We start from the raw sequence: 23,865 nt of genomic DNA, 5'->3' as shown, positions 1-23,865 counted from the left end.
TGAGGAAAATTTGCATTTATAGATAAATTTAGGGTATTTTGAATTTCAGAGATAGTAGGATATTACACCTAGCCAGAAGAAGCTAAGCCAAACAGTGAGTTTATTTTTCCAAAGGTTACTGACAACATGAGCACTGAGCGATTTATATTATGAGAAAGGTAAAGTTCCAAAGACGTATTGGAATAATGGAATTTGCATTAAAAGGGGAAAACATGTATAAAGGAGTATGAAGCTATGTGTAAGAGGAGAAGGTATTCTAAGCCTCCAGCCCCTGTGCATCAAGTTGCTGTCTACAGGAACCGAAGCGGAGAAAACTCACGTAGAATTCGACTGTCCATGGTATTGTGTTGCTTTGCCTAGGTCTGTTTAAATCTATTTGATTTTACTAATGCCTTAACGGAGATGTAACTGGGAGCCAGATTAATTAGAGGTTTTAGGAGTTATTACAGTAGTAATTTGTAGACCTATGTATGTGCTTAATCTTTTCTTTTGTCAATAAATGTTTAATTTAGTTTTCTAAAACCTCAAGTCATGGTAGTCTTAATACTTCTGAATTCAAGGCACGCATCTCAAAATAAAATACAAATCGTAAAACAGGAGTGATCGCGTGATCAAGTTTCCCTCGTGGATTTGATCCGCCTGACACACATCACTTGCCACGTCATAATATTTTTAGTGCTGCATGGGTGTCAATAATGGGGATTTCAGGGCGTTTGGTGTCCAATTGTTTTTGTTGTTTGTGTTTGTCTGCCTGTCTTCATCTCTGACATGGAGGTTGTCTGGATAGTGTTGGTTTATAGCCCATGATGTCTACTTATGACCGAGCTGAGTTCAAGAATATTGCAGTTAATCTGGGTCTGATGCTCCCATAAGAGGTTGGAGCACTAGTAACACTGTGCAGCTGCAGGACTTGGGAATGTAACTATGAATCTGCTGGTGTATTCCTTCAAATGGCAACAAGGGTGGGCTGTGTTAACACTGGATGAAGCAAAATTGGTTCTGATTATATGCTACTTTATTTCACTGTAGGTGAGACATGTAGTGAAATGAGATTAAGATGTTTAATTGTAATCAATACAATTTCTGTTGACAAACTGATACAGGAATCAGGAATGCAATTGAGTCCGCTAACGTGATTTGCAAGCATGCTCTCTACCCTGTCCTGGCTCCCAGGAAAAGTTCAGTCCCGTGGCTGACTCATGGGGAGCAGCTTTAACCTAACATACTGTTGGGAAGTTATGTAGGAAAAGGCAACCCTGTTTAAGACCATGTTTGCAGCTTCAGAGAAACGAGAGTTATGAGGAGTACCCAATCTAACATTATTGGTTAAAATAGAGGGACAAGAGATTGCAACAGAGATTTGCAAGAAGAATGATTTGCATTTATACAGCTTCTTTCAGGAGTCTGAAACATCTCAAAGCACTTTATAGTCAATGAAGTACTTTTGAAGTATAGTCACTATTGTTATGTAGGATACACAGCAGTCAATTTGCACACATGACCAGATAATCTGTGTTGGGTTTATTTTCTCTCCATAGATGCTGCTTGATCTGTTTTAAGTATTGGCTGAGGGATAAAATTGACTCTGGGGAGAACTCCCTTCTCCTTTTCACATAGTACATCCACTTGCGAGGGCAAATGAGGCCTAGATTTAAAACCTCTGCTGAAAGATGCACCTCTGACTGTGTAGCTCTCCCTCAGCGATGCATTGGCATGTCTGTTGAGATTATATCCGAAAGTCTCTGAAATGGGACTTGATTGACTAAAGCCTTTAAGATGGGAAAGTTAACAAAATACCAGAAGAAGCAAAAGTGGATTGGAGTCAAGATTGAGACAAGCACCCAAGGCACAGATGAATTTGGAAATGGGTTTTTTGAATGACCAATGGGATAGTGTCAAAACTGGAAATGAGGGCATGGTCAAATTGGTCTTCAGAGGTAATTTAACATGAGCAAGTGTATGATTTTGGTAGAGACCAGCAACACACACATGCTTTAATAATCTGAAAATGCAGGTATTTTCTAAAAGAATGAAATGACAAGGTTCTCTGTTTAAATCAAAAGAATTTTACTGCACAAAAATCAAAACCTGAATGCTAATAGCTACATTCTATCTTGAATAGTTGCATTAAATGTATAAAAGTGCAATGAATACAGATGCTTATACTTCAAATCAAACTTCTTAACTCAACTTATACCCATCAGAATTACTGCCACCCTCTGTTTCTGCTCCCCCCCCACACTTAAACCTAAGTCCAATATTTACCAGAAATTGGAAGATTAACCACTTTGTCTGAGCATTGTTCAAAAATTCCTAATAAAGGCTGAGATTTCTACTTTAGTTCCTGTAAGATTGTCCCTTTAAATCTCCAACTGTCCCATGGTTGCAGACTCCAGGTTCAATACTGGTGTCGCTAGCATCTTATGCATAGCCACCTCTGGTCAGAACTCTCCTGGTTCTAATACTCTTTAATTCTGGAGTTTTGCATTTAAAACACATTCTCTCTTGCTCCCCTCTCTGGCTCTCTTCTCAGCTTGACTATCCCAGAAGTCCAGCTCACCGGGAATCCTTCAGTTATCAAAATTTTTAGCCAGCACATGGAATTTCAACTGAATCCTGTTTGGAAAGAGAGGTTCCCTGCTCAGCAGTAAGCTTGTTCTCAACTTAAAAACCAAAACCCTGTTTGAGACTTGAGCCACACTCACAATCTACTCCCTCCTGTAATTAGCTTCTTGTTGACCCTTCTATTGTTCATCTCCCAGGCAACTTCGTCCCCTGATCAGGTACTGGAAACAAGATGCTTTACCAGAAATCATCTCCTAGAGAAACCTATTTCTTAAAGGGACCAATATAAAAAATAGGTTTTCCCCAAAAGCACTTGAGCCATCACAAGTGATTTCAGCAGCCAGTTTTCTGTGTCAATGGGCTGGCATTTTCCTTTGTGAAGGTCAAAGACCAATTTCCCCCACAACCCGCCCAGCCCAACAGCAGAAGACACAGATCAAACGAGATTAAAACTGTTGATGTCAGTTTTGGAACAAAATGAAGCAATGCAGGGAGGTTCTTTGTCACAAATTGTTGTGATAAGCGTTGGAGGATAAATAACCCAAGAAGGAAAGGAAGCGGTTACACAATGGAAACAATAGTTATAGCAAGGAGGCCTCATAGAAATTGTTCCGAGGCTTTGGCAAGGAACAAGGATGGGCAGCCATCAGTGGGCAGCTGATATTTTTTTCCATAAATTTTGCGTTGGGCAACAGTGATAGTGGACTTAAACTAGGAGCAGAGGAACAGTCGGCTTGGGATGTTTCATGCCACCCAAGGATGATGTGTGGATTTCTTGGTGAGGTTACTGACACAGTGCAAAAGTTCAGATGGGTAATGAGATAAAGGCTTAGATTAACTGAATGTTTGAGTAGGATGAGAAGCTACTTTTTTCATACGAACAAGGAGCAGGAGTAGGCCATTCAGCCCCTCGAGCCTGCTTTGCAATTTTAAAAGATCATGGCTGATTTTCAGGAAGACTAAACATTACATCAGCATCAAACTGATCAGAAATGAGGAGGAACCCTTGCTTATGGTGAATGTTGAAACCACCAAGAATAGTGAGTTCACTGGAAGGAACAACGAATTTTTAAAGAAAAATTATTTCTCGAAGTGGACAAGGCTGGTGTTTATTACCATCTCTTGTTCCTCTTGAGAAGCTGATGGCGAGTAACCTCCTGGGAGTGCTGCAGCCTGTGTGGTGAAGGTGTTCCCACAGTGCTGTTGGATAGGGAGTTCCACAGTTTTGACCCAGCAGTGATGAAGTGGCGGCAATATATGTCCAGATTGGGATGGTGTGTGACTTGGAGAGGAACTTGCAGGTAAAGTGTTCCCGTGTGCAGTTACTGCCCTTTTTCTTTCAGGTGAAGGTTGTAGTTTTGCGAAGTGGTGTGGAAGAGGTCTTGATCAATTACTGTAGTGCATTATGTAGATGGTGTACACTACAGTTGTGGGCAGTATGCTGGCAGTGAAAGGAGTGGATATTTATTTTCAGTGTTGGGTTGACTGATTTCCTGAGTTAACTTCAGAAATGACCTTAGTTAGAGTACAATTGCAATTCTAGTTTCCATTCTACAAGTAGGATAAAGAAGCACTAGAAAATGAGAGGTTCTAACTATGTGGAAAAACTGAAGCTAGGGCTGTTTTCTGTAGAAAGGAGAAGGCTGAGGGATGACCTAGAATTATTGAAATTTAGAGCACAAAGAGACCAGTCGGCTTATCATGCCTGTGCTGGATCTTTGAAAGAACAGTCGTGCCTAGGCCTGCATCCTGCCTTTTGTCTGTGATCTTAAGTTCCGCATCCTCCAGCATCTTGACAACTCTTTTTGTAAAAAATAAAAATTGTTTATGGAATCTGCTTCCACCCCTTTTCAGGTAGCGTGTTCCAGATCCTGACAACTCCCCAGCTCCTCTTCAGATCTTTTGCCAATGATTTTTAAATCTATGACCTCTAGTTGTTATTAACCCACTTATCAGATGGGATATTTTTCTTTTATCTACCCTTGTCAAAACCCCTAGTATTAAACTTCTGTTTGGTTGCTTCTTAACAACATCCTCCATTCCAAGGAAAACAGTTCTAATGTTTCCAACTTCCTTATAACTGAAGCCCTCCCATCCTTAGTAACATACTGGTAAACCTCCTCTGTACTCTTAAGATAGTTGAACAATGGTCTCTACCTTAGTGACAAAGTCTGCATGCTCCCACACTTATTGGAGGTGAGGTTGGATGGGTCAAAGAAGAATGATTTAAGGGGATGTTTGGAAGTGGATGAAAATCATGAAGGGGTTTGATGAGGTAGATGTAGAGCCGAAGTTTCCACCTTTTTGGAGAGACCAAAACTAGAGGTCATACATAGTCACTAATAAATCCAATGAAGAATCCTGGAGAAATTACTTTACTCAGTTTGATGAGAATGTGTATATGGAGCAGCTGAGGCAAATAATTTTGATGCATTTAGAGGGAAACTTGATAAAGCAGATGAGGGAGAATGGAATAGAAGGATATGATGATGGGGTGAGTTGGAATAGGATATGATTGGGTGAGTTGAAGCTAGGTGGGAAGGGACACATGTGGAGCATAAACATCAGTTTGAATCTGTTGGGCTGAATGGCCTGTTTCTGTGTTGTAACATTCTGTTGCTTGTCTGAGCAATGCATCGTTGTAAGTGACTTCTGGCTAATCTCGAGTTGCTGGGAGAGTACAACCTCCCTTGTACAATACAGTTTTACAATCTCTCTGAACCCTACAAATGATGGATCTAAGTTTATCCAGTGAGTAGCTGAGCTGTGCAGATCAGTTCATTCTATGGTGTGTGTTGTTAGTTGATCTCGGGTGATTTAATGGTTGGAAAGCTGAACTGGGCTCCGCACTGGGCTAGTGAAGAGGGGTGGGATGGGGGCTGCTGGTGGTAGGGAAATTGCCCCAGGTTTCCTGATCTCATCCAATGACTACTCCTGCAAATTGGCAGGATTAAGGATTGGTTTGTGAGGACCTTGACAGTTGAATAAGCTGCTGGTACTTGTTATCTGGGCACTCACCATGAAGAAAGTCACGGATATGAGGTATCTGTTATCCCTTGATCAAAATGTACGAAATTTGGTATGGACGTGAGGCCTGCTGCAGTTCAATAGCCTGCCAGTGTTGACCATCAAGGTGAATGATAGAAATGGAGGTAAAGTACTGAGGGGCAAATGTACTCTTATCAGGGAGTCAAAACCTTTGAGAATGGAAGAAAGGCTCTTTTTTTTTAAAAAACTCATCGAATGTTGCAACATATGAGGAAATAGATGTCCCCCAATTATTTGCTGAGATTTTCTCACCCTGGCCAGCACATTGTCCCCATACCACAGAGAAACTCAACTGTACTTGAACAGGAATAGAGAGAGAGCTGCAGGGGCTGATCCCAAGTTAAGAATTGTAGAAACTTGCAGCACGGGTGGTGCCCATTTGGCCTACCATACCTGTGCTGTCTCTATGGAAGTTATCCATTTAGTCCTACTCCCTGCTCTTTTCCCCTAACCTTTACTTTACAAGTACATAACCAATTCCCTTTTATGATTGAATCTGCTTCCATCAACCTTTCAGGGAATGGGTTACAAATCACAACGGCTGTTTCTTTTTAAGATAACCTCCTCTCCCCTCTGGTTCTTTTGCCAATAATCTGAAGAATCTTTCTGGCCACATACCACAAAAACCTTTAGTTGTATTGGAATGGTATATAGGCTAGCATCAAGTACTGGAAATCTATTTGTGACTCTTAACTATTTGTTTCGAACTTTAGGAACAAATGACCAAAATTTGCCTTTAAAATTGTCCGAACAATTAGAGTTGACTTGATTTATCTAGTTTCTCCCCAAACTGCAATCTTTCATTTTCTTGCTTTCCTTTTACAGATGAGTACCATGTGCTTCCAGATGTCCTACCACCTGTTCGAGAGACTCTCTCCCATAGAGCAACCTTGACTGCTCCTGTTGGCTCCTTGCACAGAGATAATAGACGGTATGGTGGAATGAGGAGCATGGATTCATCCGACCGTGATCGCCCAGTCAGCTACAGTTCTACGTCGTCCTCTGCCTCCTCTAGGGACAGTCACTGCTCCTTAACCAGCGGCATGACCCTGGTCTCCAACAGCCACTTGGGCCTTGCTGGCCAGGAGAAGGAGGCTGGGGCCATCCGGCTGGAGTTGATTCCAACTGGGCACTTGTCCAGTGCGGAGGAATGTACAAGGAGTAAGCCGGCATGTACAAATTCTGGAGAGGTTGGTGAGAAGAGGCCTGGCGCCAGTGGAATCAAAAGAGTCGACTCCAGGGGTTCCCACAAGAATCGTGCAACGTCACCAGGAGCAGCATCTGCAAACCCTAAGCTGCTTTATGTGGATCGAGTCGTGCAGGAAATTCTAGAGACTGAGCGGACCTATGTCCAAGATCTGAGGAGCATTGTGAAGGTATGCTTGTCCATTGGATCAAAGTAGCAACCTTGTCTTGTCTGCCATTTCTGGTTTAGGCTTGTCTCCAGCTGAATGCAGTCAGCAATTGTCAGTAGCTTGTTATGTACCCTCCACTTGCATTAACAACATTGTCATCTTCCAATACTGTATTGCTACATTGAGCCCAATTCAGGTTTTAAAAAAAAACCATTTAAAAAGGTTAAATGGAATGTTGGCATTTATTATTAAAGGGAACTAGAATACAAGCAAATGGAAGTTAGTTATGTTAGTTGCATAAAGATCCAGTTAAACCAATGTACAAAACTCTAGTTAGGCCACATCTGAAGTACTGCATTCGGTTCGGGGCACCACACAATGGGAAGGATATATTAGCCGGGGGTGGTTGGTGGGGGGTGGTGCAAATTGACTCGATACTTGGGCTTAGAGGGTTAAAGTTTGAAGACACTGTATTCACATTGGCCTGTATTCCCTTGAGTATTGACAATTATAGAGTATTTAGAACAGAGATGGCTTCTCTCTTGGAGTCCAGAAAAAGGGACATGACCTCTAAAATTAGAGCGAGCCCATTTAGAAGGAAGTCATTTGTTCACACAAGTGTGCAAATTCGGGGCACTCTTTCTCAAAGAACTGTTTCGGCTGGGTTAATGAAATTTTGAAACTGAGATTGATGGATTTCTGTTGGGTAAACAAATTGATAACTGTAATTGGAGCCAAGATGGGAAAAATGGAGTTGATGTCATGAGTTAATTGAATGACGGAACTGGTTCAAGGGGCTGAATGGCTGCCTCCTGTTCCCGTTCTCCTGGAAATCATGTGCACTTATTGAAAACATGCTAAAATCCATATTCATATCTGCACAGGAGTGTCAGATTTTATATAAATGACACTGTGCTTAAATTATATGAAAAGTTCTGACTGGTTGACCAAATGTTGCATCAGATCAGCTGCTTCGTTGTTTCACAATGGGTTTAAACTTTCTTTGTCTAACCTTCATTTAAACTTTTCCAATTGGCCAGGGTTGACTCAGCAGTGTTTGGCTTCCACGATGTGAATGATTTGAGGCAGTTATGTGACCTACAGCATGTGTGAGCTGAAATGTTGCTGACAAATCTTGGGAGATCCCTCGGCTCCTCGTGTTGAAGGACATTGAGCTGTGCTCCTTCACAGAAAGTGCTACTTTTTCTTTTTTTTTCTCTCTTTTTCTCCCTCTCTCCCTCATTTCCTTTTTTGTCCTTGCAGTTTGCAATGCTGCGCCTGAAATGGGCCTCGTTCATTGTCTGAAAGAGGACTGGAATTATTTTTGGACCATTAGCTTACATCAGTCACACTGAAAGACGGCATTTGCTGAGTTTACCTTGAGTGGGGCCTTTAAAACGTTTACTGATCATTCTCCATAATGAACAAAGAATTCAGTGGGTGCGTGGTGGGGGGATTGCCACATTGTGCCTTTCTTTACGGTTTGTCTTTGAAGATTAGTGATCATGGAATCATACAGCACAGGATGTGTCCAATCAGCCCATTGTGCTTGCACCAACCCTTTAAAAGAAATTTATAATTAGTCCCAATCCTCCCATCAACAACACTTCGTCTCCCACCCTCACATCATCCTCCTCTCCTCTCCTGTCTTCCCCAATTTTTTCCTTTTCAATTATGTATCCAGTTCCCCTTTTGAAAGTAACTGTTGATTCTGCTTCCATCACCCTTCTCAAGCAAGACATTCCAGATAACTGTGATTCCAGTTTGTTTTTTTTTAAACATTCACATCTCCCTCCCTGGTTCTTTTTGCTAATTATTTTAAATTGCTGTCCTCTGGTTACCTGCCAGAGCAAAATTTCTCATCTGTTCGATCAAAACCCTTAATAATTTTGAATACCTATTAAATCTGTCCTTAATGTTCTCTGCTCTACTCTGAGATCAGCCATGTCTTCTCTAGTGCCATCGCTTATGATGATCTTGGAAGTAAAGTAATGCTTCACAGCCTGCTCTATTTCGTTTTGTATAGGGAGATCAACACCATTGCAAATTTGTTGCATGTGTCTCCCTCTTTCTCTGCATTTGTGATTGCCGTGCGTGTAAATTGATTAAAAAAGATCTTGCAGTTACAAATCTAATCTTCAAAGCATCCCAGAATGCTCCTCAACTAATTTGTACAGGCAAGGTCCCACAGACAGAAAATTAGATGAATGACCAGTTAATCTCTCTTTTGGGTTATCCTACTTGAGGGGGGACGTTCAGCACCTCTTGGATGCCAGCATAATAAAAGCAAAATATTGCAGATGCTGGAAATCTCAAATAAAAACAGAAAATGCTAGAAAACTCAGCAGGTCAGGCAGTATCTGTGGAGAGAGAAACAGAGTTCACAATTCAAGTCCAATATGATTCCTCTTCAGAACTGGAGAGAGGCAGAAATGTGATGGGTTTTATGCTGTTGAAAAAAGGGGAAAGGGGCAGGTGAAGTAAAATAGAAGGTCTGGGATTGGTTAGCAGGCAGGAGAGACTAAATGATAGATGTCATGGAACACAAGACAAAGGGAGTGGTAATGATAGTACTAAAGACTAAAGCTTTGGCCCAGGGTAGGTGTCAATACCTTTCATGACCTCAGAACACCCCAATAGCAGAATAAAGACGAGTGCTGTCTGAAAGCAAAAACATAGGAACAAAATACAGACTGGTACTTGGAGGGGAATAAAAATTCAGTGGAGGACAGAGTTCATGGTCTGAGCTTGTTGAACTCTTGGATACCAACATCCTTCCGAAACCTGTCTTAATTTCTAAGATCAGTCACTGACCCCTCTTCCTCTGAAGATCTTCCTCCAAACTTGTAATTCCCCAACTCTGCCTGTTTCTACCTCCTTCCCAAGATTGACAAACAGGACTGTCTGGTTGGCACAACTGATTTCTTCCAATCTCAGTTCTTTCTCCCCTCGTCCCATCTCTTCTCACCTACATCCACAACTCTTCAGACGTCTCTAATAGTTTCCAGTTTCATGGGCCTAACCATATCCTCCTATGGATATCTAAATCCTCTACATCTCCATCCTCCATCAGGATGGCCTGAGAGCTTGCCACTCCTCTCCAACAGAGGCACCAACCAATCCCTGTCCACCTCAGCCTCCTCTCCCTGACTGAGCTTGTTTTCACATTGGTTAAAGTAGAAAAACTTGCATTTGGATCTCACCTCTCATGACCTCAGAACACCCCAAAGCACTTTACAGCCAATGAAGTACTTTTGAAGTGTAGTCACTATTGTAATGGAGCAGACACAGCAGCTAATTTGACAATGCCTCACAGTAACAATGTGATACTGGCCAGACCTGTGTTTGTGATGTTGATTGAGGGATAAATATTGGCCAGGATACGCAGGATAACTCCCCTGCCCTTTTTCAAAATAGCGCCTTAGGATCTTTTGCATTCACCTGGGAGGGCAGACAGGAATCTTGGCTTGATGTTTCATCTGAAAGATGGCACCTTCAACTGTGCAGCACTCCCCCAGTACTGCCCTGAAGTGTTGACCTAGATTGTTGTGCTCCAATCTTGAAGTGCAACTTGAACCTAGAACCTTCCAACTCTGGCAGGGGTGCTAACAACTGAGCCACGGCTGCCACTTCTAGGCATTGAAAAAAAAATTACTTTAAAATCCATTCTCGCTTATCCTTTGTCGCCTCTCACTTCTCCTTCGTCGCCTCTAACTTCCTCCAAAATTAAAGGTATTGGTACAGAAACCCATATGGATCCTATCTATGTCTGCCTTTTTGTGAGATATGTGGAACATTCTTTGTTTCTGTCCTACTATGGCCCTTTCCTGTCTCCCGTATGTTAACTCTATTGGTGCCCTTTCCTGCTCTTGCCCTGAATTGAAACGTTTTAGTAACTTGGATATTAATTTCCCCCCTTTTCTCACCTTCATGATCCATTTCTGACTCTTCCCTTCTTCCTCAAGTGCAGGAGGTGCAACACTTGTCCTTTCATCTCCTCCCTTCCCAGTGCCCAGGGCCCCAAACAGTTCTTCCAGGTGAAATAGTGATTTACGTATACTACTTTCAGTTTAGTGTATGGTGTTCACTGCTCGCGGTGCATTCTCTTCAATGGGGAGACCAGTTTTCAGAATCCCTCCATTTAGTCTGCAAGCATGACCCTGAGCTTCTGGTCACCTGTTTAAATTCTGCATCTTACACTGTTAACTCTGTCTCTGGCGACCTGCTCTGTTCCAGTGAAAGTCAATACAAGCTCAAGGAACAGCAACTCCTCTTTTTGATTGGGCACTTTATAGCCTTCTGGACTTGGTACGGAGTTTGACAATTTCAGATCGTTACCCTTGCCTCCTTAGTTGATGTAATTTCCATCTACAACTTTCTTGGATTCATCCTTTGCTTTTCTACTTGTTCCATTGTCATCGCATTTTGCACCACTATCGCTTCTTTCCTTTTAATATCTTTTACCATATAGCAGACCTTCCCTCTAGTTCTCTCTCACCCGCCAACCTCTCCTTGCCTAAGTCCTTGCATCTCTAACTTTTTTCAGTCCTGGGTGAAAGTTACTGACGTAAGATGGTAACTTTCCACCTTCGCATGTAGCCTGACTTGCAGACCATTTCTGGCATTTTCTCTTTACAGATTGTAAACGTCTGCAGTTTTTGCTTTAGTCTCAGTTTCCTCATGTACATCCAGATTTACCTCAGCTCTCTCGTCTTTCACTCTCTGCTGTGGGACTGCTTATCTGACTTAGAGCACTGGATAAGCAAAAACTTACTCCAACTAAATATTGGGACTCCAGAGCCATTGTCTTCCGTCCTTGCCACAAACTCTTCCCCAGTCACCAACTCTGTCCTTCTCCCTGGCAAATGTCTGAGGTTGAATCAGGCTGTTGGCAACTTAATTTTGTATATGAGCTTTTGACAATATATTGATGCCAGCACTAAGACTGCTTACTTCCACCTCTTTCCCTGTCTGTTCATCTGCTGAAATCCTCATCCATGCCTTTATTACTGTAAACTTGACCAGTTCAATGCATTCTTGGTTGAACTCCAATCTTCCACTCTCTGTAAACGTAAGGTCATGCAAAACTTTGCTGCCATGCCCTAACTGGCTCCTCTGCCTCTTGCGTATCCCTGATTTCATCACTCCACCATTGGCGGCTGTACCTTGAGCTATCAAGGCATTAAAATCTGGAATCCCTAAACCTCCCCTTCTTTCTAATTCTTTGTGATATTCCTTTAAAACCTACCTCTCTGACCAAGCTTTTGGTCATCTGTGCTAAGCTCCTTTATGTGGCTTGGTGTCAAATTTTGTTTGGACTCCTGTAAATGCCTTGACGTTTTTACTATGTTAAAGGCACAATATAAATATAAGCAGTTCTGATTGAAGGTCCTTGGCACAATATAAATATGAGCAGTTCTGAATGAAGGTCCTTGGCACAATATAAATATGAGCAGTTCTGAATGAAGGTCCTTGGCACAATATAAATATAAGCAGTTCTGAATGAAGGTTCTTGGCACAATATAAATATAAGCAGTTCTGAATGAAGGTCCTTGGCCTGAAATGGTATCTCAGTATCTGTGGAGGGAAAAACAGCCAGATTTTGAGTTATTTCCAGCCTTTTCTATTTTTTATTTCAGATTTCCAACAGTCACAGTATTTTTGCTTTCATTTCATAAACAGAGCTGTTGATAATCATGAACAAGCAAACTGGATTTTGGTTTAATGTCTCATCCAAAATACAGCACCTCTGTCAGTGTAGCACTCCCTCGGTACTGCAGTGAAGTGTCGACCTTCATTATGTGCTCAGGTCTCTAGATGGAGTAGGTCTTGAGCTTGTGACCTTTTTATTCAAGATGCATGGTACTAACTTGAGGCAGGCTGACACTTTAGATCAACTAATCCAGCACAGGCATGAAGTGATGCTATTCCTTTCATGTATGAAATGCGGGAAGCTTCCTAAATTAAGCAATACACAATTAGAAAAAAGCCATTCTGTTGCAGTTCTATTGGTAACTGTGTCATGACGTGGCGCAATTAACTCTGTCTTACTGGCCACAGATTACCCTGTTCTAAAGTAACATCATTAGTTTGATTCGCTTGGTGCAATTGATTTTTTTTAAACTAAGAATCAGAAGTGTCTAATTCAATGCACAAGTTTTTTTTGGCTTTGAATAGATCACAGATCAAAATCATGAGTACTTTTGAGCTGAAGCAACATGTGTTCACAATATGCTGAAATGTTCTTTTGTGCATTGACAAAATAAATAAGGACTCTATGTTATACAAACCATACAGTGTTCTTCTAATTCAGAGATTCTTAACTCCTAATGTCCTGTCCCAAACTCTTGCTCTCTTCTCTTCGTCCAGTGAAATAAAAATCCATACAGAATTTCAAGGCTGTAGTATGTACTAAATGTCTTGTAGGTTTGTAACAGTACAAGTCTTAACTTGGAGATTTACTGGAGCAAGTTTTTTATATATGGGAGAAAAACCTACTTTGTAATAATGCTCCCTTTCTTTTATTTCGGTTTTTATCTTCTCTTGTCTCTGCTCTCTCCCTCTCTCGGGGTGGATTTGAAGGCAGTGGGAGTGTTGCTTGTAAAATCCAATGCATATCTTCCTGCTGTCTACCCTTGCCTGCCTGCCTTTGGGCCTATTGAGGCCCTTAAGTGGCCAATTAATGGCCACTTGAGGACCTCATCCCACCCCACTGCTATTTTACCCACAGCAGGGGGAAGCCCATGCCAATCAGGTAGCCTGCCAGCTTTAGCTGCAAAGACTGACGTCTGGCGAGGTGGGGGGGGGTGCCTCTTTTATGGGTCCACTGGTCCCATTAGAGGGACCCTGATCCCCTCCCCTCACACACCCCTGGGGCCTTTCAGCCTGACCTTGGTGAAATTGCCCCCACTTGCTTTGGTGCCTGAACTCAGAGTCTGGAGGCCGTGGTTGCTAGTGAGGCTGTGGGAGCAGGTGGGGGGAGTGTGCTGTCCAGACTTTGAATGTCCCATAAAATCCAGCCGTCCATCCCTCCCACTGTGTCTTTCTTCAAGCACCCCACTCCACCCCATTGCTCAGGAGCGACTCCCCCGACCCCACCACACCACCCCACCACCACCACCACAAGATATAGTGATGATCACTGTTATCACCACACAGTGGAAGGTAGTTGAAACAATGGAAATGTGGTCTGTTCTCTTCGATGATTGGTTTTACAGTCTACAAATCTTCTGTATAGTCTGAGAATGTTGCCATTGTTTTACTCAGATTCCCTGCAGTGCCTCCAATTAGCAGACGTACAACAACACTCAAGGAGCTTGGCACCATCCAGGACAAAGTAGCGCTATTGATTAGCACCGCATCCACAAACATTCATTCCCTCCACCAACGCACAGTGGCAACAGTGCGTACATACCATCGCAAAATGCACTGCAGGAACTTGCCAAGGCTCCTTAGACAGCACCTTCCAATACCACATCCACTACCATCTAAAAAGACAAGGGCAGCAGACACATGGGAACACCACCACCTGGAGGTTGCTCTCCAAGTGACTCTCAATCCTGATTTGGAAATATATTGCTGTTCCTTCACTGTTACTGGGTCAAAATCCTGGAATTTCCTCCCTAACAGCACTGTGGATGTATCTACACCACATGGACCCCAGTGGTTCAAGAAGACAGCTCACCACCACCACCTCGAGGGCAATTAGAGATTGGCAACAAACGCTAGCCTCGCAGTGGTGCCCAAATCCCATAAATGAATTTTTAAAGTAGCATAGGCAACTGTTTGTTTGGATAAAGTTTTCTGCATGGGGTCAGTGTAACAGGTGGTGGGTGACCTTTCAAAGAGCCCTTCAGTAGAGTGAAGTCTCCTTGCTTCTGTCTCTTTGATAGCTGGGATAGAGCACAGCAAGCTGCACACAACAATGGGTTGCTGACCTTCCTTTTTCCTCAAGCTATTAACCTTTATAGACAATGGAAGAGCACTTACTTTTGGTGGATTCTCTGAATTCTTAATGATCCGGTTACTTGCTTTAATGGTGCTGACCAGTGCACAGCGTTATAATTGAGGAATCTGCTTATGGATTAACTTGGATTGAATTGTAGACTTGTCAAATTTACACAAGCAGAACAATAGCATTTTTACTGCACCAAAGGAAATTATCGTGTACACCAGCTCTCTGAAAGAGCTGTCCACATAGTCCAATTTCTTGCAATTGTTGTCTTTTCAAGCTCTGATTCATTTTTCTTCAGCCATGTTAGCACTCTTGCCTCTGAGGCAGAAGGTCTTAAGTTTAAGTCCCACATCAGAGACTTGAGCACACAATCTAGGCTGACAATCCAGTATGGAGGTGCTATCTTTTGAATTAGACATTAAACAGAGGCCCTGTCTGCTCTCTGATCCCCTGACACTGTCAGAGACCAGAAAACTTTCCCCGGTGCTGTGCCAATATTTATCTTTCAACCGTATTAGTGAATAAAGCACATCATCTGGCCATTTTATCACTGCTTTTTGTGGGACCTTGCTGTGTGCAAATTGGCTGCTATCTTCCTACATTATGACGGTCACTATACATCAAATTGGGTGTAAAGTGCTTTGAGATGTCCTGATGTTGTGGAAGGTGCTATATAAATGCAAGTCTTTTTTTTCTTCTTTCTAAAAACTGTAAATGGATTCTGTTTGCCCACTTATCCTGGTAGGGATTTCCAAGTCTTAATAGCCTTCTCCATTTTGGTGCATTTTCCTAACCTGTACTCCCTCTCCCTTTTTGTGCTGATCTTAAATTTCTACCCTCTGGTTACAAACTAGTGCCTGGTCCAAAACATTCCCTGACAGAAGGCATGAAAAAGGCTCCAACAGTTGAAAGTGATGGTTTTGTACCTCCTTTTTTATCCCTTCATAGCACAGTTGCCCACAATACAGCATGGCACACCAGCCTGCTCTTAAAGTTGTCCAGAGTGCTTTCAACCTGGATTGTGACAGTTGTTGAAACATTCCTTTGCAACAGACAATTCAGAGTCCACCTTGGGCAAGGGGGAAGTGCATGGAGGAGACTGGTCAACAGACTAACTAGCCCTACACCTGTTCAACATAATAAACAAATGACCTGCCAACAACTGTGTCCTACAAGTTCACATGTACTAATGACATCTGTTGCGCCACACAATCTCCATCCTTCTGAACACTGGACCCCAGACCTTTAATGAAGACGCCACAAAGTTGACAGACTGCTGCAGCACATGGCGTCTCACGTGGAATCCCGCCAAAACCATAGCCAGTGTTTTCACCTTCACCAGTAAGAATTGCATATCTACATGGAAGGCCAGAGACTAAAGCATGATCCCAATCCAATATACTTGGGAGCGAGCCTAGATAAAACCTTTATCCTTCTGGGAACATCTGAAGAAAACAGCAGCAAAGGTCAAAACTAGAAACTATCTACTAACCTAACCAAACTTGATAGATCTATATGGGCTGCTGCTGCCACAACACTCCAGACCTCAACACTTGGCCAACACACTCAGCAGCAGATTACTGTGCACCTGTCTGGCAAAGGTAGTTTCACACATGTGGATACTCAATTGAACATCATAATATGCTAAATGGAGTGCAACAATGTGCATCATACTGGAACGCTCTGCTTCGTACCTGACCTCTGGCTTCTTGTCCTTGCAAACATCACTCCACACATCTATTGATGGACAAAAACCCACAAGCTGCTTGAAACCATCCGTGCTATACCTCACCACTCCATGATAACCTGTTCAACCCACCTACTACCTGCCTTCCACCTCCATATGGAGCACCCTACCTGAGTAAGATCTACCAGTAGACATCCTTTGGATCAAGGAATGGGAAACATGGGAAGTCACTAAAGTTCCTTGTGACAAACCCATTTGTTGAATGGCAGGCTTTGAATTACCAAGGTGATGGTGATCCTCATTAAACAGTTTCAGCACAGGCCAAGGCCTTGTGCAGCCAACCTCCACTGCTGGGGCCTCAGTACAAACCCCTTAAGCACTTGTAGAGACACATGCACATTACTGAGGGGTGTCCTCTCTACAGACTAAGTGGTGGATTAATTACCCTAAACTCGGCAAAGGAGGAAACTAGCACTTGGTTTTGGGATCTGGATTTGCTAAATAAATAAATGACCTTGTGCATCCCTATCTCTCGAACCTCATCTTGACACTACTCCAATTCTGGCTTCTTGTGCATCCTTGATTTCCTTCACGCCTCCATTGGTGGACATGTTTCCTGGGCTCTAAGCTCTGAAATTTCTTCCTTAAGCCTCCCTTTTTGAGAAACTTCTTAAAGCTACCTTTTTGAACAATCTTTTATCCTGTCCTAATAGCTCCTTGTGTATCTTGCTGTCAAGATTTTCTGAAGTGCGTTGGAACCTTTAACTGCATTGTCTCTGAGCCAGAAGGTTGTGGGTTCAAGTCCCATTTCAGAGACACTCTGTAGGAGCTAACTTATCCAGTCCCACCCGCAAGCCTCTTCAGTAAACCTGCAAATTCTTTCTTTTTGGGTGCTAATTCAATTCATTTTTTGAAAGACCCTTTATGCCTCTTGTTTGTAAAGCTCAGGGCCCTTCACACCATTTATCCCCGTTCTCAACCTGCCTTGCCACCTTCAATTTATGTACAAGTTTATCCCCGGTCTCTTGCACCCATTTTAGAATTGTACATTTTAGTTTAATAAGAACATAAAAGGAGCAGATTCTTCAAGCCTGCTCTGTATGGCTGATCATCTGTCTCAACTCCTTTCCTGCCTGCTCCGTGCATCCCTCAATTTCCTGAATTCAAAAATTTATCCAGTCATGAATATAAATGCCGGGGCATCCACCATGCTGGCATATAGAATTCCAGAGTCACAACACTCTTGAAGAAATTTCTCCTCATTTCAGTCCTAAATGATCAACTTATTTTGAAGCACTGTCCCTCCTCAGTGCCTACCCTATCAAGTCCCTTCAAAGTCGTCTTATGTTTCAATTAAATCACCTCCTTTCCTTCTAAATTCAAGATAATATTGACCCAATTTACTCAGTGTCTCAAAGAACAAGCACCTCATACCAGGAATAGGGTGCACCTTTGCTGTACCGCCTCCACCCAAGTATATCATTCCTCAGCTATGGAGACCAAAACTGCATATAGTACTCCAGGTGTGCTCTTAGCAAAGCCCTATTCAATTGTAGAAAGAGCTCATTGTACTTCAATTCCCTTGCAATAAAGGCCAACATGGCATTTACCTTCCAAATTGTTTGCTGTGCCTGTATGCTAACTTTGTTTCTTGTATGAGTACACCCCAAGTCTCTCTGAACAAGCTTTCATACCTTTTTTAAAAAAAACATACTGCTTTCTACTCTTACTAGCCAAGCAAATAACCTCACTTTTTTTCCCTACACTAAATTCCCTTGCCACCTTATTGCCCGTTAACCTGTCTATATCTCTTTTGCAGCCTCTTTGCATTCTCTTCACACTTTACATTCCCACCTGGCTTTGTATCGTCAGTAAACTTGGGTGCATTCTTCTCTGCCTCTTTGACCAAGTCATTGATATAGATTGTAAATAGCTGAGGTCCCAGTCCTGATCCCTGTGACACTCCACTTGTTTCAGCCTGCCAACTTGTGCTTTTCTCCCTGCTGTGTTTTGTCTGTTAACCACTCCTCCATCCATGCTAATATATTATCCCCAGCTCCATGAGCCTTTAGCCTGCATATTAAACTTTTGTGTGGCATCTTATTGAATGCCTTTTGGAAATCTAAGTACATCACATCTACTGGCTCCACTTTATCTACCCTCTTAGTTACAGTCTCAAAAAACTCTAAATTTGTCTCAAATGCAATTTTCTCTTTGTTAAACCACATTGACTCTGTCTGATCATACCATGACTTTCCAACTGTATTGTTGGGACTTCTGCAATAGTTGTTGTGAAAATGCTGGAATCTGATGGCAAGTTAACAGGCCTGCCAATCTGGTCTGACCCCTGAGAAAACCCACTGCATACCTATCGTCAGTCCAAGACACAGCCATTCACCAGAACTCTTTCCCTGTCACTCGGTCAACTTACTATCCATGCTTCCACTGTCACTTGCATTCCATGGGCTTCAACTTTGCTGGCAAGCCTAATATGTGGCACCTTTATCAAACACCTTTTGGAAGTCCATGTATACTACATCAACTGCATTACCGCCTTCAACACTGTTACCTCATCAAAAGTTAATTAGACACGGATTGCCCTTAACCAATTGATGCTGGCTTTCCTTAACTAATCCACATTTGTCCAAGTGACTGTTCTCCAAGAAGATCCTGTGAATCGCGACTCCATTTAGTTTGGTGTCTCATCACAGAAGAGGCATGAAGGAACACAAGTAGGATGAGCAGGAGTAGACCATATGGCCCATCGAGCTTGCTCCACCATTCAATATGACCTTGGCTGATTTTGGGCTTCAACTTTATTTTCCCGTCCACTCCCCATATCCCTTAATTCCCTGGGAGATGAAAAAACTGTCCATCCCAGCCTTAAATATATTCAGCAATGAAGCATCCACAACCATCTGGGGTAGCGAATTCCAAAGATTCACAACCTTTTGAGTGAAATAATCTCTCTTCCGCTCAAGCCCCTTATCCTGAGACTTTGCCCGTGTTTTAGATTCCCTGACCAGCAGAAACAATCTGTGTCTACCCTATCAAGCGCCTTCAGAATTTTGTAGGTTTCAATGAGATCGTCTCTCATTCTTAACTCCAGAAATGAGTCCAATTTCCTCAGCCTCTCGTCATAGGACAGCCCCCTCATCCAGGGACCAGTTTAGTGAACTTTCACCTACTGGCTCCTATGCAAGTATAACCTTTCCTAAATATGGAGACCAAAACTGCACACAGTATTGCAGATGTGGTCTCCCCAAAACCCTGTACAATTGTAGCAAGACTTCTTTATTCTTGTACTCTAATCCCCTTGCAATAAAGGCAGACATGCCATTTGCCTTCCTAATTGCTTGCTGCACCTGCATGCTAACGTTCTGCATTCCTTGTATGAGCACATCAAAGTCTCTTTGAACATGAACACTTCCAAATTTCACACCATTTTAAAAAAAAAATCTGCTTTTCTATTATGACTAAAGTGAATAACTTCACACCTCCCTACATTTTACTCCATCTGACATCTTGTTGTCCACTCACTTAACCTGTTTATATCTCCTTGCAGCCTCTCTCTCCTCCCTACTGCTTACCTTTCCACCTTTTATAATTCTTTTCATGGGATGTGGGCGTCGCTAGCTAGGCCAGCATTTGTTGCCCTTAAAAAGGTGGTGGTGAGCTATCACCTTGAACCGCTGCAGTCGTGTGGTGTAGTTACACCCACAGTGCTGTTAAGGAGGGAGTTCCAGGATTTTGACCCAATGACGGCGAAGGAACAGTGATATATTTCCTTGGAGGGGAACTTGCAGGTGATGGTGTTCTCATGCATCTGCTGCCCTTGTCCTTCTAGATGGTAGAGTTAGCGGGTTTGGAAGGTGCTGTTGAAGGATCCTTGGTGGGTTGCTGCAGTGCATTGTGTAGATGGTGCACTGCTGCCACTGTGCATCAGTGGGGGGAGTGGATATTGAAGGTGGTGGATGGGGTGCCAGTCAAGTGGGCTGCTTTGTCCTGGATGGCGTCAAGCTTGAGTGCTGTTGAGGCTGTACTCATCCAGGCAAGTGGAGAGTATTCCATCACACTCCTGACTTGTGCATTGTAGATAGTGGACAGGCTTTGGGGAGTCAGGAGGTGAGTTCCTCATCGCAGAATTCCCAGCCTCTGACCTGCTCTTGTAGCCACAGTATTTATATGGCTAGTCCAGATCAGTTTCTGGACAATGGCAATCCCCAGGATATTAATAATTGGGGATTCAGCAATGGTAATGCCTTTGAATGTCGAGGGGTGATGATTAGATTGTCTCTTGTTGGAGATGGTCATTGCCTGGCACTTGTGTGGCATGAATGTTACTTGCTGCTTGTCAGCCCAAGCCTGAAAGTTGTCCACATCTTGCTGCATATGGGCACAGACTGCTTCAGTATCTGAGGAGTTGGGAGTGGTGCTGAACATTGTGCAATCATCAGTGAACATCCACTTATCTGACCTTATGGAGGGAAGGTCATTGAAGCAGCTGAAGATGTTTGGGCCTAGAACACTACCCTGAGGATGTCCTGGGAGTGTGCTGATTGACCTCCGACACCAAAACCATCTTCCTTTGTGTTAGGTATGACTCCAACCAGTGGAGAGTTTCTTTCCAACTCTCATTGATTCCAGTTTAGCTGGGGCTCCTTAATGCCACACTCGGTCAAACGCTGCCTTGATGCCAAGGGCAGTCGCTCTCACCTTAGCTCTGGAGTTCAGCTCTTTTGACCATGTTTAGCCCAAGGCTGTAATAGGGTCAGGAGCTGAGTGGCAGAACCCAAAGTGAACGTCAGTGAGCAGGTTATTGGTGAGTCAGTGCCGCTTTATAGCACTGTCGATGCCCCCTTCCATCACTTTGCTGATGATCGAGAGTGGACTGGGGCGGTAATTGACCGGTTTGGATTTGACTTGCTATCATTAGTGAACTTAGATAATGAGACAGTGAGGTATCTAAGCCATTAATATGGAATGTAAAAAGCCGAGACCCTAGCACTGCTCTTTGCAGCACTCTACTATTCACTGCCTGCTAACTTGGAAAAAGCCCCGTTTATGACTACTGTCTGCTTTATCCATGCTAACATATTACGCCCAATTCCATGAGCCCTTATCTTGCCTAGTAACCTTTTATGTGGCACCTTATCAAATGCCTTTTAGAAATTTGGAGAAAGGATGAGGTGTGACATTGCTTGAGCAAGAGATAAATGGGGAGGAAGGAGCGCATCGAAAGTGATGAGATAACTGACAAAAGATCAGACTTGCAGAACAACATCAGCAATGGAGAGAATATAAAGAAATAAGAAGGAAAACTCCAGTAGGGAGCTTGTTAGATTCTTCTAATCTGATAGGAATCCAAATTGATTCAACATTTGGGAAGTGGTGAACTTGAAACCATCTGTTAGTTTGTTTTGTTTCTGAAGTCGTGCAAACACCATTTTATATTTTGATTACTCAGTGTACGAGGGTTTATGCTGGTATTCAATTTGGATCAAAATAAGGGCATTGCTTTCATAATCTGATTCTTTCCATTGTAGCCAACCCAACAAGATATCAATTGGTTCTGTAGGAGCAAGAAAATACAGCTTATGTGGGTCTTCACTCTGATTTTTGCACAAAGTTGCGAATGAATTTGAATGGCACTGAAGTGCAAATTGTGCATCCTTTGCCTTTCTTGTTATGAAGCAGGTGAGAGAATTCCTAATGTTCTAAATCTAATTTTCAACTGGGCCTGGACAGCAGTATTTTGACATTGAAGGGGAGGTGTGTGCATGCGTGAAGGGGTTCTAAGGCCTCTTGGGGCACGATACATGCAAAACAGATGAACTTCCAATTCAGATAATAAGATTGCAGCCTTTGGGTTCAAGACTGTACAGTTAAATATTGGGCAGTTGTCATAATCCTTAATGTGAAGGGAGTGACCAGCACTGCAGTATCCTTGATACCCACGGCAAGACCTAAACTTGTAATGGGCCCAACATGCATGTACCAGTGCATGCTCTTCAGCTAGAGCTGCCCACTCTATTTCCATTCTCCTGCCCTTGCCTTGTGTCTTCCTTGTATCCCTTTACAAATACTTGGCTAATTCCTTTTTGAATAATCCCTCTTCAACCTTGTGTTAAAACATGTCTTCTCAAAGAGAAGTCTTCTAACTTTCCTCATTCTCCTGGTGATAATCCTTGGTCTGTCCTTTTGTTACCAATGGAAACAGTTTTTTCTTTCTTATTCTCAAAGTTGTTCATCATTTTGAAACTTCTATTAACTCCTTTGAGCTGTTTCGACCCCAATTCCTGCTCTAATCTACATTGATCTCTTCCAGTTGCTCTAATACCCTCCCTATAATTAGGTACCTAGAACTACATATGATATTACAATTGAGGCCTCACCAACATCTTGTATAAATTCAATAACCTTCCTTCCTTTTTTATATTTAGTGCCTCAATGTATAAAGCCGAGGTGTCTGCTGTGGCTCAGTAGTAGCACTCTCTCCTCTGAGTCAATCATAGATTTGACCCCCACTTCAGAAACTTGAGTAGGTAATCCAGGCTGATACTCCAGTGTAGCACTGAGGGGGTGCTGCACTGTTTGAGGTGCTGTCTCCCCTCTGTGATTGGGTAGGGTACAAGATCCCACCACGCTATTCAAAGAAGAGCATGGGCATCCTCCCCAATTATCTAGCCAATATTTATTGTTCAAACAGCCACACTAGATTACCTGGCCTTTTGCATTGCTGTTTGTGGGATCTTGCCATGTGCAAATTGACTGCTATGCTTTCTACATTACAACAGTAACTACACTTCAAAAAGTACTTCATTGACTGTGAAGTGCTTTGAGGCATTCTGAGTTTGTGAATGACCCTATGTAAATGCAATTTTTTTTCATTTCTTGCAGCTCTTATACATGTCAGGAAGCAAATCCCCTATTTGTCTGAGACACCTCAGAGTGTAGGTAGATCTCTTGAATGAGTGGGCCATACAACAACAGTTGTTGCTGATATCACAGCATGAATGCTGGTTTTTACCCAATGTAAGGAGATAGTATAGTATTGCCTGCAGGTTCACATCAGTGAAGAAACTATTGCCCCTCTGGTTGCAAAGTGACCTCCAAGCATGCACTTGTGCCATTAACCTGCTTTGGGCAATAGGTGATGTGGTTGTTCCTTTATCAATAGCTCAGTTGTTGAAGCTTGTTTGATATTTGTAGAACGCACAATGCGTAAAATTGAATAAAATGGGCCATACATGGTT

General features: G+C 42.7%; 1 protein-coding gene across 1 annotated transcript in view; it reads left to right on the top strand.

Annotated features, from left to right (window-relative positions):
• Positions 1 to 23,865, top strand: part of LOC144689483 (pleckstrin homology domain-containing family G member 1-like) — a 205,176-nt gene that overhangs the window by 128,225 nt on the left and 53,086 nt on the right. The window contains exon 3 of the mRNA XM_078556602.1: positions 6,439 to 6,989. Within this exon, the coding sequence (XP_078412728.1) occupies positions 6,439 to 6,989 (551 nt within the window). The remainder of the gene's footprint in view (positions 1 to 6,438; positions 6,990 to 23,865) is intronic.

This window comes from Cetorhinus maximus, chromosome 14 (genome assembly GCF_964194155.1).
Source record: "Cetorhinus maximus chromosome 14, sCetMax3.hap1.1, whole genome shotgun sequence".
NCBI lineage: Eukaryota > Metazoa > Chordata > Chondrichthyes > Lamniformes > Cetorhinidae > Cetorhinus > Cetorhinus maximus.
This window is presented reverse-complemented; position numbering and strand designations above follow the sequence as displayed.